The sequence below is a fragment of the Lathyrus oleraceus genome, chromosome 4 (genome assembly GCF_024323335.1).
Source record: "Lathyrus oleraceus cultivar Zhongwan6 chromosome 4, CAAS_Psat_ZW6_1.0, whole genome shotgun sequence".
In the NCBI taxonomy this organism is placed as follows: Eukaryota; Viridiplantae; Streptophyta; class Magnoliopsida; order Fabales; family Fabaceae; genus Lathyrus; species Lathyrus oleraceus.
The window spans coordinates 475140380-475157515 of NC_066582.1; the positions used below are offsets into that span (position 1 = coordinate 475140380).

General features: G+C 31.4%; 1 protein-coding gene across 1 annotated transcript; it reads right to left on the minus strand.

Moving 5' to 3' along the window:
* Positions 1-246: 246 nt before the first annotated feature.
* LOC127138035 (uncharacterized) lies at positions 247-11203 on the minus strand. The gene is made up of 2 exons (XM_051064440.1): positions 10576-11203; positions 247-863 (listed from the first exon to the last, which is right to left on the minus strand). Exons 1-2 carry the CDS (start codon positions 11201-11203, stop codon positions 247-249), a joined length of 1245 nt encoding a protein of 414 aa, XP_050920397.1.
* Between the last annotated feature and the right edge of the window lie 5933 nt (positions 11204-17136).

The window sequence follows — 17136 nt, forward strand, 5'->3', positions numbered from 1 at the left end:
TAAATTTTGTTGTAATTGATGTTTGTGATTTTTGTGGTATATATTTATGAAGTCAAAGAGAGTTTAGGGGTCAAAATCCATATTGACGCAAATAAGAATTTCATTAAATTAAATTTTATTAAATTAAAAATCGTTTGCAATAAAGAAAAAGTAATACAAGAAAATCACATTTGTTAACAGAACTTAATATTAAAAATGAAAATCACAAAAATTTATTGTTAACAGAAATTAATTTCAAAAGCAATTCTAGACCTTGCCGCCAAACTTAGCCTTAAGCTTGAGAATTTGTGCCTCATCAAGTAGAGTAGTCTTTGCAAGTATAGAAGTTGATAGATCGTTCCCAAATAAAAGAAAATCATATACATGCACAGCAGGACTTGAGCTACTTAAAGCTCCAAAAGTAACAGCTTTTCCAGAACCAGAGTTAATCACAAAATGCAATAGTCCTTTTGGAATAACTATAACATCACCAGGTTTAACAGTTTTCACATAAGCTTTTGTTGGTGTAATAAATCCAACAGTAACTTCACCTTCAAATATTATAAGTAATTCACTTGCATCTGGATGACTATGTATTGGTACAGTTCCATTTACACCAATGTCTACTCTTGCTGCAGCAATATCAAGTCCATTAAGACCTGGTAAATTTTCAATAGTTGCGGCGGTTAATCCAGCGTTAAAAGGTGCTTCTAGCTTTCCCTCTACCAAGCCAGAGAAGACAAAGTCATTCACTGTTACATTTGTTTCTGCCTTGGATGGATAATAGCCTGATGGGTTTTTTGGAAGTGATAAATCTGCTACACAAAAATCAGTGGCAGAAGAAACAGCATGGAAGGTATATGATGAGAGAAAAGCAAAAACAAAGAAAATAATATTCATGTTTTTAAATTGGGCCAAGGATAAGAGAATTCAGAGATTTAATTTGTTGTGATATTCTTACAAGAGAGATGGAAGATATATATAGCCTTAGCTTTTCAACTTATTAGTTAATCAATTTCTTTAATAAATTTGAAACTATTATTATTGGAATTAAAGATATGAAACTTTGAATATTCAAGATATTTGATAATTTTCTTTTATTCAAACTTATTACTATTTGTGAATATTAAATTATACAAAAGGTTATTAATTTAAACAAATATCCCAATTTTTTAAAAATATTCTATAATATTTCTTCGAAATGCACCTCTTAAATTTTTTTTTTTTACTATAAAGAATTATTTACTATTTTGATAACTAATTTTATTATTATATATTATCAAGAACTACTTTTCCTATAAATATTTTTTTTTACTACAGAATGGTTAAATATTTTGTTATAAAATAAGATTAATATGGTAGATACATATCACCAAGTTTGTTGAGATCCTCAGCACCCACTTAGGCAAGTTTGTTTTGGATTTCCTTTTAACCCTTTGGTTATCCAAATTAATGTTTTTATTACTTATTAGTTTTATTTTTAATTGACTTAACATAATAAAAATATTTATATATGAAAATTGATGTTTAAAAATATTTAAGATTAATATGGTAGATACATGAACAACAATTTTTCTTAATAAGAATAATCAATTGGTGAAAAATAATAATTTTCTACTTTTAATTTAAATTTATGAATACATAATATGTTACCACTATAGAAAATAAAACCCGCATGCAACTCTCGAATATATAAACAAAGTATTTGAAAACAATAGATCATAATAAACGTGATTTAACAAATGAAAAATATAAAAAAAGACAATGACTATATATATTTTAAATTGACAATGTGGATAATATTCATTCATATAGAATATAAATTTATGTTCTTTTTTATGTTTTAAATTATAGACTAAACAACAAGTGAATAATTAAAGTGCTGAGTAATCTTCTTTTATATATATTAAGAATATAATGTTTATTAAAAATTAGTATAACCTAAATAAATTATTATTACAAATTCTAATAAATATAAATATACAAAATAAAAAAAATTACATTGATATGTGAAATAGGTTTAAAAAAATTTCATGGGTAATTTTATGCACAAATAAAATATTATCATTAAAAGGTAGGAGATAATGTTAGAACATTTTTCTTTTTGAGATGTCGAATATACTACTACATAAAAGTCATTTCACAATGGTTCAGAAAGAGATACCACAACGCGTGACCAACCATTGTAAGGTAGGGAATAATTGTATATATATGATGTTTTTCACCATGGTCCAGCGACTGTGATTATAAGCTTCATAATGCGTGTTACCTATCACAACAGATATTTTAAACAATAGTTGTGGTATTCTTAACATATAACTTTTAACAATAATTGGTATAAATAACCGTTGTGATATATACATTGAATTTATTATAAATTATGTTGAATGCTTATTTCGCCAATGCTTACGGACCATATAACTTTTCAATTTGATCTATAACTTTATAATATGAAAAATTAAGTTATATTAGAATAACAAATTCACATTCAATGCTAGACAAGCGTTCTTCCACTCCTTATCCATATTTTGCTATTTAACGGTTAGAATTTTGTTTAATTCTTGTAGTTCTTCAACCTCCCATTCATTCACCTCTAGTTTATTTTTCAACTTTGCAAACAAAATCAGAGGTGGAGAAAATAAGCGGTTAAAGAACTACAAATATTAAATAAAGTTCTAACTATTAAAGAATGAAATGTAGATAACGGAATGAAGAATTCTCATCTAGAATTGAACGTGTACTTTTTTTCTAATATAATTTTATCTATCATATTATAATTTTCTATTGCAATCTGAAAAGGAAAGGGATTGAAAAAACACTCAAACCATATAAGAGATAATAAATTCATCTTTTAAATAAACATTAACAACAACATTCATCAAGAATAAGCCTTAAACAACAAACAACTCTTATTAAAAACAAAACAATCATCAACACATATCATAAATTACATGCAATATAAAACTTTTATTAATAAGAACAATAAAAATATATCAACTCATATAATATTTCAAAAACGTACATGTCTCCTATTATGACATCCATAATAAAAGAAGGATAAAACTGAAGTGAGAGCTACAAACTTGTGTTAGTTTTGAATGGAACACTACTATGGAAAGCAGTTATTACAACGGTTGGAAAATGGATACCACCATGTTAAACCAACTGTTATGAGGTAAGGTGTGATTGTATGTACAATACTTTCCACCAGGATCGTGCAATCGTGATTATAAGCTATGTAGCATGCGACCTACCACAACGGTTAATTTAAACAACCGTTGTGATATTCTTTAAAATAAAAAATTTAACAATGGTTGGTATAAATAACCATTGTGATATATACAAGTGAGTGTATTATAAATTATGTGGAATGCTTATTTCGTTAATGCTCACTAAATGTATAACTTTTCAATATGATATAGAACATTATAATACGGCTAATCAAGTTATATTAGAAGAACAAGTTCACGTTCAATGCTTGACAAGAGTTCTTCAACTTCTTATCCGTATTTTCCTCTTTAACAGTTAGAACTTTGTTTAATGATTATAGATCTTCAAACTCTTCTTCCTTCACCTCTAGTTCATTTTGAAAAATATATTTACTTTGCAAACAAAGTTGGAGGTGGAGAGAGAGGCGGTCGTAGATCTACAATCGTTAAATAAAGTTCTGACAGTTAAATAACAATATGCAGATAACAAATTAAATAATTCTTGTCAAGATTTGACTTGTTAACCCCTACATTCCATTTCCTTTGAGCATTTTCCTTAATATCCTTTATTTTCATCCTAGGAATAATTTAAAGGAAATTTGAATCCTCTTACTCGACAATTTTGTACTCATCATCTTGACATTGTATTCTCCACTACAAGTATGATTGTCAATTACTTTCCTAAGCTACCAAGTTTCCTCCTCGGCCAACTTGGCATAGTATGCTTCCCGCTCACAATTCTCTTTACATCTAATCCTTACCCTTTGTTTGTCATCTTTTTGAACTTGAGGTTCCTACCAGATTGGACATCATATGTTGTTATTACTTCATTAAACTCACTTTTGGTACTAAAATATATTCCTAACTCTAATTTGTAATTGGAGATGTCTTTCTGCAAATTGAACATTGGATACTTCTTATTGGTTGTTTCACTACTCTATCACTTTAGGGTCAATTTTCCAACTCTTTACTCTCATTTTCACTCCCATTTGATTCTCCATTTAGCTCTTCCCATTTCTATTTCTTTTTTTACTAGTTCCCTCCTGATTTCCCTTATAGTCAATTAGATTACCATTTTATTCTTCAACACAATCTTCACTCTCATTAGAATAATCAAAAGTAATTTCCATAGCAATATCATAATTATAACTCTCATCCTCACTTTCATCATAGCTTACATCAGCATTCAACACACATGCATTAGTTTTATCAGTCTATATCCCATCATGCATCTCACTAACAACAGTCTCTACTCCATTATGCACCTCATCATCATTTTTCCCTTCAGCAATAGCAATCTCTATAATATCAGGCACCTCATCATCATTCTCCCCCTCACCAACATTAACACCATCATCATAATCACCATCCTGGACATTATCATTTTGGTCCTCATTCACTCGTTTTCACCTTCGATTATGATTTCGCCTTCAAAGCTTCTTCAAACATTGTCTCTTCCACTCGTTATTAGGTTCACATACACCTTAGTTTGTCTTGGTTTGGAAATGATAAAAAAAAGAATTTTATCTTAGATACTCGAATTTTAACTTTATTTAATGTGCATGTCAACTTTTTTATCACCACTATGGCGCCTAAACCATATCAGTGCAATGTGGCAATTTAATATAAATTTAACTAACGAATCTAACAAAATGGACAAACTTGACACATTATGAATAAATAAAGGATCAAATTGGTATTCTTAAAAGATAAGGGACCAAAACGGAGCTAGAGGTAAAGATAAGGGACTAAAATGATATTAAGCCATTTTTTAAATAATGATCATGCATCTCTCGTTAGTGAGACGTTTATTGCTTTTGATAGTTTAGTTAAAAAGTAGTTAAGACGAAATGTGATACTTGTCCAATTTTAAAACTTGAATATGAAAACCTTAAAGGACAAATAGCACAAGCTATTTTTCTATCTATTATTGTTTCTACTTCTTCAAGTGAAAGATGGTAATTTTTAAGAAATAAAACCATGTTTTGCTAAAAGAGATCAAAAGAATATTTCATCTAAAGGAACATGTCATTATTGTTGTGATAAAGGTCATGTTAGACCTCTTTTCTATGTTAGAAATGTCAAAGTTCCTAATGGTACCATGACTTAGATACCTAAGTGTTATTTTACTAACCCTCTAGGATCCATTAGTTGGGTGCATAAATTACCTGTTTAATTTTCTGTGGGATGGTCTTGCCTTTGCAAAATGGTTGTGGTTCCTAGACAACGGATGTTCAAGGAACATGAATGGAGCTTTAATGTTCATCAAGTTTGACTCCAAAGAAATCAGTCACGTTTCTTATTGAGACAAACTAAAGATAAAATCTTAGGAGAAGGTGTTATGAGAAATCCATCCACTAGTACCATAGAAGATGTTTTATTTGTTAAGTGGTTTAAACATAACTTTTTAAGCGTTAGTCAATCATGGGACGAGGGGGTATTCAATTGTTTTTGGTACTTTGAGTTGCTTAATTGAACATAAGGCACTTTGACTTGATAAATAGGATAACATCCAAAATCTAGTAGTTGGTCTATCTAATACAAAATTTTCTAAAGATAAGCTGTGTAATGTTTTCCAAATAGGACAACAACCGAGAGTGTCTTTTAAACCTTAAAAACATTGTTTCAACTTCAAAATCTCTCTGTATTGAGTTTGTAAATCATCAATTTAAAAAAATAGTACACATACACTTTGACTTGATAAATAGGAAAATATCCAAAAATTTAGTAGTTGGTCTACTTAATATAATTTTTTTCTAAAGATAAGCTTTGTGATATTTTCCAAATAGGAAAATAAGTGAGAGTATCTTTTAAACTTAAAAACAATGTTTAAACTTGAAAACCACTCCATAATGAGTTTGTAAAACATAAATATAAAAAAAATTATGATGAAAACAGGATAATTCATAACTTCTCATCTCCGTGTACTCCATAACAAAATGGTGTTGTTGAGCGCAAACCTGTATTTTGGAAGAGTTGCCCCAAACAATGATAAGTGAAATTAGTTTGTTTAAGTATTTTTTGGAGGATGTGGCTAATATTGCATGTCATGTCTTAAACGAGATGGTCATACGAACCATCCTAGAGAATAAAGCATATGTAATACTTAAAGGTAGGAAACCTAATATTTCCTACTTTTGTGTTTTCAGCTGCAAATCCTTTATTTTAAATAACATAAAGGTTAACTTTGGAAAATTCGATGCAAAGTCTGATAAAAGAATTTTTCTAGGATACTCACCATCTAGTAAAACGTATATAATTTACAACCTTAGAACTTTTGTTTTTGAAGAGTTAGTCTATGTGGCTTTTGATAAAACCAGACCCCAAAAGTCGGGAAAATGTAGCCTTTATGATGTTTCAAGTGTGATAATAAAACAACCGGTCAATGACGACACTCCCAAAGAAGATCCTTCGATAAAAGAGGATAATAAGGATGATAAAGTGAAAAGTGAACAAGAGGAAGAAAAACAAGAGACCACAACTCAGTTACCTCGAGATTGGATTGTAGCAAAAGACCGTTCGTTAGATCAGATACTTGACGATGTTAGCAGATCAATTGAGTTTTTCTCATACACATTTTTATCGAATTCCCCTAAAATTGTACAAACTTGAAAACCCCCTTTATAAATTTAGGTAATGGAATTACGATTCTCTATTATATGAATCGAATGTCATTTCCCTAAACTATATTTTTAACTCTTGTTTTTGTGTGTGTGATAATGGATCAAATTGAGAGTAATATCATTTAGATTTTCCTTTTCATTATAAATAAATAAATGTTTTAATATATTTGTGTGTGTGTGTGTGTATATATATATATATATATATATATATATATATTTTGATGTAAGCCCTAGAGGCCAATACTTTTGGTACTTGTATCGAATTATTTATTAATAATAAAAGGCTTTTTTTTTATTATGTTTGTTTAATAGAGTCCCTAGAATAGCTAGTCAGTTTAATATATCAAGTGTGACTTAATCATGAGATCACATTAAACATAAGGACATTATTCTTAAAGTATCAGTACTCGAGCTTTATTGTGAAGTGGAATAACATTAAAGCATTAAGACTATTATATATATAGACTGATGATCACATCTCATGGATCATGGATAAGGAGTTATCAAGTCTTAAACATAGGTCTGAATATTAAGAGTAATATTTATACTGGATTGACCCGCTATGAGAATACTATATAGAATGTTATGCAAAGTGTCATAAGTTATTCTCATGGTGATAATGGTTTATACCACCCTTCGACTCGAAACCACTATGGATCCTAGATGTAGAGTCGAGTGCCTTATTGCTGATCAAACATTGTTTGTAACTGGATGACCATAAAAACAGTTGATAGGTACTCCACGAAGCATGCTAAGGGACATGAGTGACCTAGATGGAATTTTCCCATCCTGCGTAACAGGATAAATGTCTATGGGCCCAATATTGAACTGAAGAATGATGACACGGTATATGCCTTGTGTTCAATATAGACATAAGGGCAAAAGGGTAATTGTACACATAAGTATTATCACCAAAGGATTTGTCAGATCACATGACATTTTCATGTCTTGGGTAGCAGTGATGTGTTGCTAGATACCGCTCGCTGTTTATTATGTTAAATATGTGATTTAATATAATTGCCAATGCCGCGAAAACCTACAGGGTCACACACAAAAGGACGGATTGATGAGAGATAGAGTAACTAAGGAACACTGTAAGGTATGGTGCACTTAAGTGAATTGTAGAACATCGTAAGATACGATGTACTTAAGTAGAATACAAAATATGGTAAGGTACCACACGCTTAAGTGATTTTGGCATATTATAAGATATGAGTCACATACACTTAAGTGGACTTTTTAGCTTGCAGCCCTCACAAGTGGTTATATAAATATAACCCTTGTGCAGAAGCATTTGTGCAGTTGCAATTTTGTTTCTCTTTCTCTCTTTCACTCAAAGCCTTCATTCGTAGCAGCTAGCAATGAGATTGAAGGAATCCGTTCGTGTGGACTGAGTAGAGGCGTTGTCATCATTCAACGTTCGTGATCGCTCCGTAGATCTGCATCAAAGGTTTCAATTGTCACAAGAGGTAACGATTCTATCACGGATCATGCCCATTCGTAAGGATCACTAAAGGAGAAATTTTTAAATTCCATTGCGTTTTGGATCGCTCTTCTCCTTCAGTGGTATCAGAGCCACTTACGAAACCATGCTTTTGATAGCTGTTTATTTTCTGTATTTTCTATATTAATATGATTAAAAGACAGAATGAATCAAAGAATAACCGAGTAATTAAATTTGGCATCATGTCTAAGACCAAAATCTTGTCGATACACATGCGAGAATAATTCGAGTCAACTTAAGTAGCTGAGACCAAAATCTAACCATGTTCCATTTAAAGGCAAGCTAGCTGATTGGCCCATGAAACAAAAATATCTTTTAAAACATTTGTTAATTAATAATCAAATGAAAATGCTTAGAATTTTAATAAAAAATTAAACATTGTAGTGATATTTGTGGGGCTCTCAAATAAGATGTTATGTGTTCGTTGGATGTGTCCCCCATGAGGCACCGCCCAGGGTGTGTCTGTTACGTGGCACTGAGACTCGCCTTAAGAGAGAAACGTGGATTATACTATCTTTCTATATCCTAACTACATGCACGGAGTCATGCCATGACTCACTGGAAAATAGGTCGTTAACTGTTTTCCCCAGTCAAGGGGGAACAATTACCATTTCTTGAGGGTTCTTTGAATCCTTGGCCCATACGCCTCTATAAATACCTCAACCATAGGGTTGAGGAGACTAATCATAAATACATACGATACACATGAGCTTGCTCTCATCATCATAAACACCAACAAAAAGGGCCTCTCGTCGCTGCGGGAAAGCCCTACACCACCAGAAAAATAATAAGGCATCTTGTCACCCCTACTAATACAATGATACCCGTTGTGGGTCCTTGATAAAAATAACTTGGACATCACCTTTCATTACAATTTCCACTTCGATATTCACTACCACCTACACTCCTAAACCTAATTGTTATAAATCATAATTGTTAGGAAAGCACAATCTCCTACACCAGAAAACATCGAAAGTAGCAGTGATCTCGATGCCTTGGCGAAAATGCGTGCTGACATGGAAGAACTGTATCATCAGAACCAGAGTCTGAAGAACAATGTCCTTAATATCCAACTGCGCCAATAGGAGGCTAACCATCCCGAGGAGATGCAACTGGCATGCTTCTAACCACTTTTAGAAGAAATGTGCGAAGCGCCTTCCCCTGAAGGGGTCAAGCATCCCTCCTTGCCGAAGTTTAATGGGTGTAGTAATCCTTATGAGTATGTTGCCTCCATCAACACACAAACTAACATCACTCTATCGCCTAACTCCCTGAAGTGCAAATTGTTTTGTGGAACTTTCATAGACTCAACCTTGCAATGGTATATGAGCCTAACCTGACCTTCCATCATCATCTATTAGGAGCTGGTGAAGAAACGTGTACATTAGTTTGCAATCAGTCGATAGTGGAAGATGTCCATCGACAACCTATTTAACATATGATAGGGCGCCTCATAGTCTTTAAGGGAATACCTTGCCCATTTCAATGATGTTACCATAAGTATTGTCCATCCAAATCAAGAAATGTTTGTGGGGGCCTTCTAGAATGGTCTCAAGGTAGGACACTTCAACAAGTCTCTCGCCCAGAGGCCAACTTCTTTGTTAATAGAAGTTCCCACGAGGGTGGAGTGCTACATAAAGGGCAAAGATCAACACCAAGAAAAAGGCATGAAACGTAAAACCGTTTGTACCTAACGCCGAAGGTTCACATCACCCATTGAAGAACAACTATACCTTGCCTATCGAGGACAAGGCCATATCCAATCGAGTAGGAATGACATGGAGAGCTTCACGCACCTAAACACTCATTATGAACAGATTTGGCAGGAGTTTGTCCACTTGCAATATCCTTGTGCCTCCAAAGAGTATATTAAGGGTGATTCCTTGCAAGGGGAACGTGAGTCCAACTCCAGAGGGTGTGATGATGCAGGAATCCCCGGATCAAAGAAAGGGAATGAGCCATCCAAATATGAGGACAATAAGGTCATACACCATATGCTAAATACAATTGCAGAAGGATTTTAAATTTTGTTGCAGTTGATGTTTGTGATTTTAGTGGTATATATTTATGAAGTCAAAGAGAGTTTAGGGAGTCAAAATCCATATTGACGCAAATAAGAATTTCATTAAATTAAATTTTATTAAATTAAAAATCGTTTGCAATAAAGAAAAAGTAATACAAGAAAATCACATAAGGTTATTGTTAACAAAATCACATAAGTTTATTGTTAACAGAACTTAATTTTAAAAGCAATTCTAGGCCTTGCCGCCAAACTTAGCCTTAAGCTTGAGAATTTGTGCCTCATCAAGTAGAGTAGTCTTTGCAAGTATAGAAGTTGATAGATCGTTCCCAAATAAAAGAAAATCATATACATGCACAGCAGGACTTGAGCTACTTAAAGCTCCAAAAGTAACAGCTTTTTCAGAACCAGAGTTAATCACAAAATGCAATAGTCCTTTTGGAATAACTATAACATCACCAGGTTTAACAGTTTTCACATAAGCTTTTGTTGGTGTAATAAATCCAACAGTAACTTCACCTTCAAATATTATAAGTAATTCACTTGCATCTGGATGACTATGTATTGGTACAGTTCCATTTACACCAATGTCTACTCTTGCTGCAGCAATATCAAGTCCATTAAGACCTGGTAAATTTTCAACAGTTGCGGCGGTTAATCCAGCGTTAAAAGGTGCTTCTGGCTTTCCCTCTACCAAGCCAGAGAAGACAAAGTCATTCACTGTTACATTTGTTTCTGCCTTGCATGGATAATACCCTGATGGGTTTTTTGTAAGTGATAAATCTGCTACACAGAAATCAGTGGCAGAAGAAACAGCATGGAAGGTATATGATGAGAGAAAAGCAAAAACAAAGAAAATAATATTCATGTTTTTAAATTGGGCCAAGGATAAGAGAATTCAGAGATTTAATTTGTTGTGATATTCTTACAAGAGAGATGGAAGATATATATAGCCTTAGCTTTTCAACTTATTAGTTAATCAATTTCTTTAATAAATTTGAAACTATTATTATTGGAATTAAAAATATGAAACTTTGAATATTCAAGATATTTGATCATTTTCTTTTATTCAAACTTATTACTATTTGTGAATATTAAATTATACAAAAGGTTATTAATTTAAACAAATATCCCAATTTTTAAAAAATATTCTATAATATTTCTTCGAAATGCACCTCTTAAAAAATATTTTTTTACTATACAAAATTATTTACTATTTTTATAACTAATTTTATTATTAATATATTATCAAGAACTACTTTTCCTGTAAATATTTTTTTTACTAAAGAATGGTTAAAATTTTTGTTATAAAGTAAGATTTATATCGGTATATATCCGATCAAAATAAACTTTATTAACATTTAACATCCTTATTATATAATGTGTAACATTAAAATATTATTATTTTTTTAAAAATATTTGATATATAAGTCCGATCAAAATAAACTTTATTAACATTTAACATCCTTATTATATAATGTGTAACATTAAAATATTATTAGTTTTTTAAAAATATTTGATATATAAACTTAAATAGCATCGCTATCTCATCTATCATCTATTATTAGTTTTTACAAAATATAACTATGTGAAAAGTAGGTTTAATACAATCATTCCATTACTATATAGTAATTTTTTATGGTTAAAAATGAAGATCTTTTAATTTCTAAATTTTTAAAATTTCAATTATTATGTTATTTATTTTTTATAACAAAAAATCTTATTTGTTGGTTAGTCTTTTAATTAATTTGAAATTATTATTTTGAAGATACTTGAAAATTGTACTTTATTGAAACTTATTACTATTTATGTTTATTAAATTATTTTTAAAAATTATTAATTTAGGAAAACCTTCCCAATTTTTTTCTAATAAACTACACACTCCACTTTTTTTTATCAAATACAAATCTTCAATAAATTTCTAATTTACTTTTCAAAATTTATCATTTCATTATCAATTTTTTTCTTTTTTCTATTTTTACAAATTATGTTTCTATTTACAAATTAACAACCTATCAACTACTTTTCATATTTAAATTTTACATTGAAGACTACTATAAATTTATACTACTCTTATTATGTTATGTTAATAGTTGATATTTTATTATAAAATATATATCTATCTATATCTCGTCAAAATGCACTTTCTTACATCTTTTTATAAACTTTACATTACGGTCTATGAATATTTTAAATAGTAATTTATTTTAATTAAATCACTAAAAACAAATTACTTAATGTGTAACATTTGTATTTTATTAACTCTACAAATCTGTCATGTTGCTCAATATCGAGATGATATTTTCATAGTCTCCATGCAATAAAATTGTTTTGATATTCACCATAAGTACACTTATAGTATTATGCTTTATCACAGGTGAAAAAATTTATTGCAATCAATTTTATTCTTTGAGTAAATCTTTTTGTTAAAAGTCTGACCATATATATTGGTTCTTCAATCTCAGAAATACATTAATTTTTATTGAATATTCACTTGAATCCAATCACCATTTGTTTTTTAGATAGTCTTCCAAACTGCAAACTATGGTTTTTCATAACTAAGGTTGACACAACTAGCAAACCTATCCTATTTAAACTCACATTGTTTATGCTTGTTAAGTAGCTGAGACTAAAATCTAATCATGTCTCATATAAAGGCGAGCTAGCAAGTTGGCCCATGAAACAAAAAAATATTTTAAAACATTTATTAATTAAAGATCATATGAAAATATTTAGAATTTTAATAAAAAATTTAACATTATAGTGATATATTTGTGGCGCCCTTAAATAAGGCGACATGTGTTCGTTGGACGTCTGCCCCATGAGGCACAACCTAAGGTGTGTCCGTTACGTGGAACTGAGACTCACCTTAAGAGAGAGATGTGGATAAAACTGTCTATCTAGATCCTAACTACATACACGGAGTCATGCCACGACTCACTAGAAAATAGGTAGTCAACAGTTTCCCTCATTCAAGGGGGAGTAGTTACCTCTTATCGAGGGTTCCTTGAATACTTGGCCCATACGCTTCTATAAATAACTCAACCATAGGGTTGAGGAAGCGGATCATAAATACACACCTAAAGTCCATATAACTTCTCACCTCACGTGATCTTGTTCTCTCATCATCGTAAACACCAGCATATAGGGCCTCCCGCCGCCGCAGGCAAGACTTAAATGACCAGAAAAATAATAAGGCCTTTGGTCACCTCCTACTAGTAAAATGGCATCCGTTGTGGGTCCCTGATAAAAATAACCTGGACCACACCTTTCGTTACAAATGCCCTTCGATATTCACAACCACCTGCACTCCTAAACCTAACTGTTCTCAACCATAATTGCTAGGAGAACACAATATCCCTCATCAGAAAACATCGGAAGTAGCAATGATGTTGATGCCATGGAGAAGATGTGTGCTGCCATTGAAGGACTACACCTTCAGAACCAAAGTCTGAATAACAATGTCCTTAACATCCAACTGCGCCAACATGAGGCTAACCATCCAGACGGGATGCAAGTACCATACTCCTAACCACTTTTAGAATAAATGTGCAAAGCGTCTACCCCTGAGAGTTCAAGTCTCCCTCCTTGGTGAAGTTTAATGCGTGCAGTAATCCTTAGGAGTACATCGCCTCCATCAACACACATATTGACATCACCAGAGCGATGTATGAAGGGAGGACTTTAAGAATCCTAAAAGAATCATCATCAAGTTCATCGAGAGATTATTCTGTTGAAGAAATAGTGAAATCAACTCAATGGTTTTGTTTAAAAGAATAATTTTGGTAGATGACAATTTAAAATTATAAGCTCATATGACAATTTAGACATGTTTAATAACGTTTTTTCATCACGAGTTTATAGCGTATTTTACTAACTTATAGCTTATTTTCCAGACGCTATTTTAAATAGTTCTTTAGTTTATAGCCTATAACATATAATTTTTTCTTCCACTTTTGTCCTTATTATTTTAATAAAAATCCACTTTTATCCTTTATAATTTATTTTAATGTAACATAAAATAATTTTGTATTAAATATCTTTTATGAAATTTTATATTTATAAGTTAGTTTTATCAAATACTTCTATTGACTTATCAACTATTAGTCATCAACCATCTGCTATAAATTATAACCTATCAATCATCAATCATCAGACATAAGTTATAAACTATCAACTATCTTATCAATCAACCGCTATTTTTACCAAACAAAGTCTTAAAGTAAAAATAGAATTCAAAAAAGAAAAATCAAAATTCAAGATTAATTGTTCAATTTTTTATTAGGGTTTCCAATTTATTATTTGCTATGGACCTCTAAAATATCAGGACCAGCTATATATATATATATATATATATATATATATATATATATATATATATATATATATATATATATATATATATATATATATATATATATATATATATATATATATATATATATATATATATATATATATATATATTTTAATGTGTAACATTAAAATATTATTAGTTTTTTAAAAATTTTAAATTTGATATATAAACTCAAATAAATATCAGCTTAGCTACCTCATCCATCATATATTATTAGTTTTCACAAAATATAACTCATCAAAAATTATATGTTTTAATACAATCATTTCATTATTATATAGTATTTTTTTATTGTTAAAAAAATGAATAATTTTTTATTTTAATATGTTTAAAATTTCAAATATTTTATTATTATTTTTTTACAACAAAATATCTTATTTGTTGGGTAGTCTTTTAATTAATTTGAAATTATTTTGAAGATAATTGAATTTTGTACCTTATTGAAACTTATTATAATTTATGTTTATTAAGTTATTTTTTGAAATTATTAATTTAGGCATTCCTCCAAAAAAAACATTTCTAATATAATACCACACTTTTAGGAATTCTTCCCATCTGCTACCTGCTCTCGAAGATAATGGAACCTCATCTCGATGTTCATTCTTCGACCATATGCTATCGGATTCTTCACCAAATTGATAGCTGACATGTTGTTGATCTTCATGGTAATTGCTCCATGATTCTTCGTTGTTATCTCTTCGACCAGATTCACCATCCATGTTGCTTGACATGCACAAAGAGAATCAACTATGTATTCTGCTTCGCATGACGATAATGCCACTACTGACTCTTTTCTCGAACTCCAAGCAACTGGTGAACCACCTAGCATAGACATATAGTCAGTTGTGGATTTTCGATCCTCGTCATCACTACACCAATTTGAGTCGGTGTATCCCACTAATTTGCATTCTTTTCCTTCATCAGCTACAGGAAACAAAATTCCATAGTCAAGAGTTCCTTTCAGATACCTTAGTATCCTCTTCGCTGCTTCTAGATGTGATACCTTTGGCTTCTGCATGAATCTACTCGCCATACCTACACTGTATTCTAAGTTAGGCCTTGTGTGACAAAGGTATCAAAGTGACCCAATAATTCTTCTATATTAGATTGGGTTGACATCATCTTCATCTGAACCTTTCGACAGTTGTAATCTAGGTTCAGCTGGAGTCAAAGTTGGGTTGCAATCTTGCATCTCAAATCTCTTGATTATTTCTCATGCATGCCTTCTTTGGTGTATCATCAAACCTCTACCACTCTTGTAGAATTTTATGCTAAGGAAATATGAAATGTCACCCAGATCTGACATTTCAAGTTCCTTGTTGAGATCACATTTTAAGTCTTCGATCTCCTTCTTGCAGCTACCTGTTATTAACAGGTCATCGACATAGAGACATAGCATAATCAATTCACTCCTGCTTCTTCTTACATATACTCAATGTTCAGATTTGCACTTCACAAATTCCTTCTCCCTTAGAAATCCATTTATCTTCTTGTTCCAAGCACTTGGAGCTTGTTTAAGTCCGTACAGGGCTTTATGTAGCATGTACACCTTTGTTTCTTCACCTTGTTTCACAAACCCAGCTGGTTGTGCAACATAAACTTCTTTTTCTAAGGGGCCATTCAGGAATGAACATTTCACATCCATCTGACACATCTTCCAGTTGTTTATGTTTGCTAGACCAACAACAAACCTGATTGTTTTGATCCTAGCAATAGGTGCAAAAAATTCATCAAAGTTGATTCCTTCTTTTTGAAGAAATCCTTGTGTCGAGTCACTTGTACTTTGGGATTCAACTTCACCTTGTATACCCACTTGACATCGATCGCCTTCTTGTCTTGGGACAATTCGGCAAGTAAAGTGATGTTGACTTCGATAGACTTTAACTATTCATCCATTGCTTTCATCCACTTCGAATCTTTCAATGCCTCATCTGTATTGACTGGTTCGACATTTGCGTAGAAAGCATAATGTACCAGCTCACCTTCTTCATTAACCATATCATCTGATGTAATCACATATTCTTGCAACCTTGCAGGCATGTGTCTTGTTCTTTGAGGTATGCTTGGGCCTGTTTCACCTCTAACTTCTTCTTGTCGAACTTCTCCTTCGACTTCACTAGCTGGTTCATCATAAAATATTCTTAATGAATCTTTCTTGACATTCTCAGTCCAATCCCACTCCTTAAGCTCATCTACGATCACGTCCTTGTTGACCACCACTTGCTTATTCACTAGGTCGAACAACTTGTATCCTCTAGTCGAATGATATCCTCTCAGGATCATCTGATTTGACTTGTCATCAAGTTTTCTTCTCAAGTGATCTGGCACATGTCTATGTGTTATATATCCAAACATATTCAGATGACTCAAGTTAGGCTTGACACCAGACCAACATTCTTCTGGTGTGATTCCTTCTAACTTCTTCGTCAGACATCTGTTCAGGA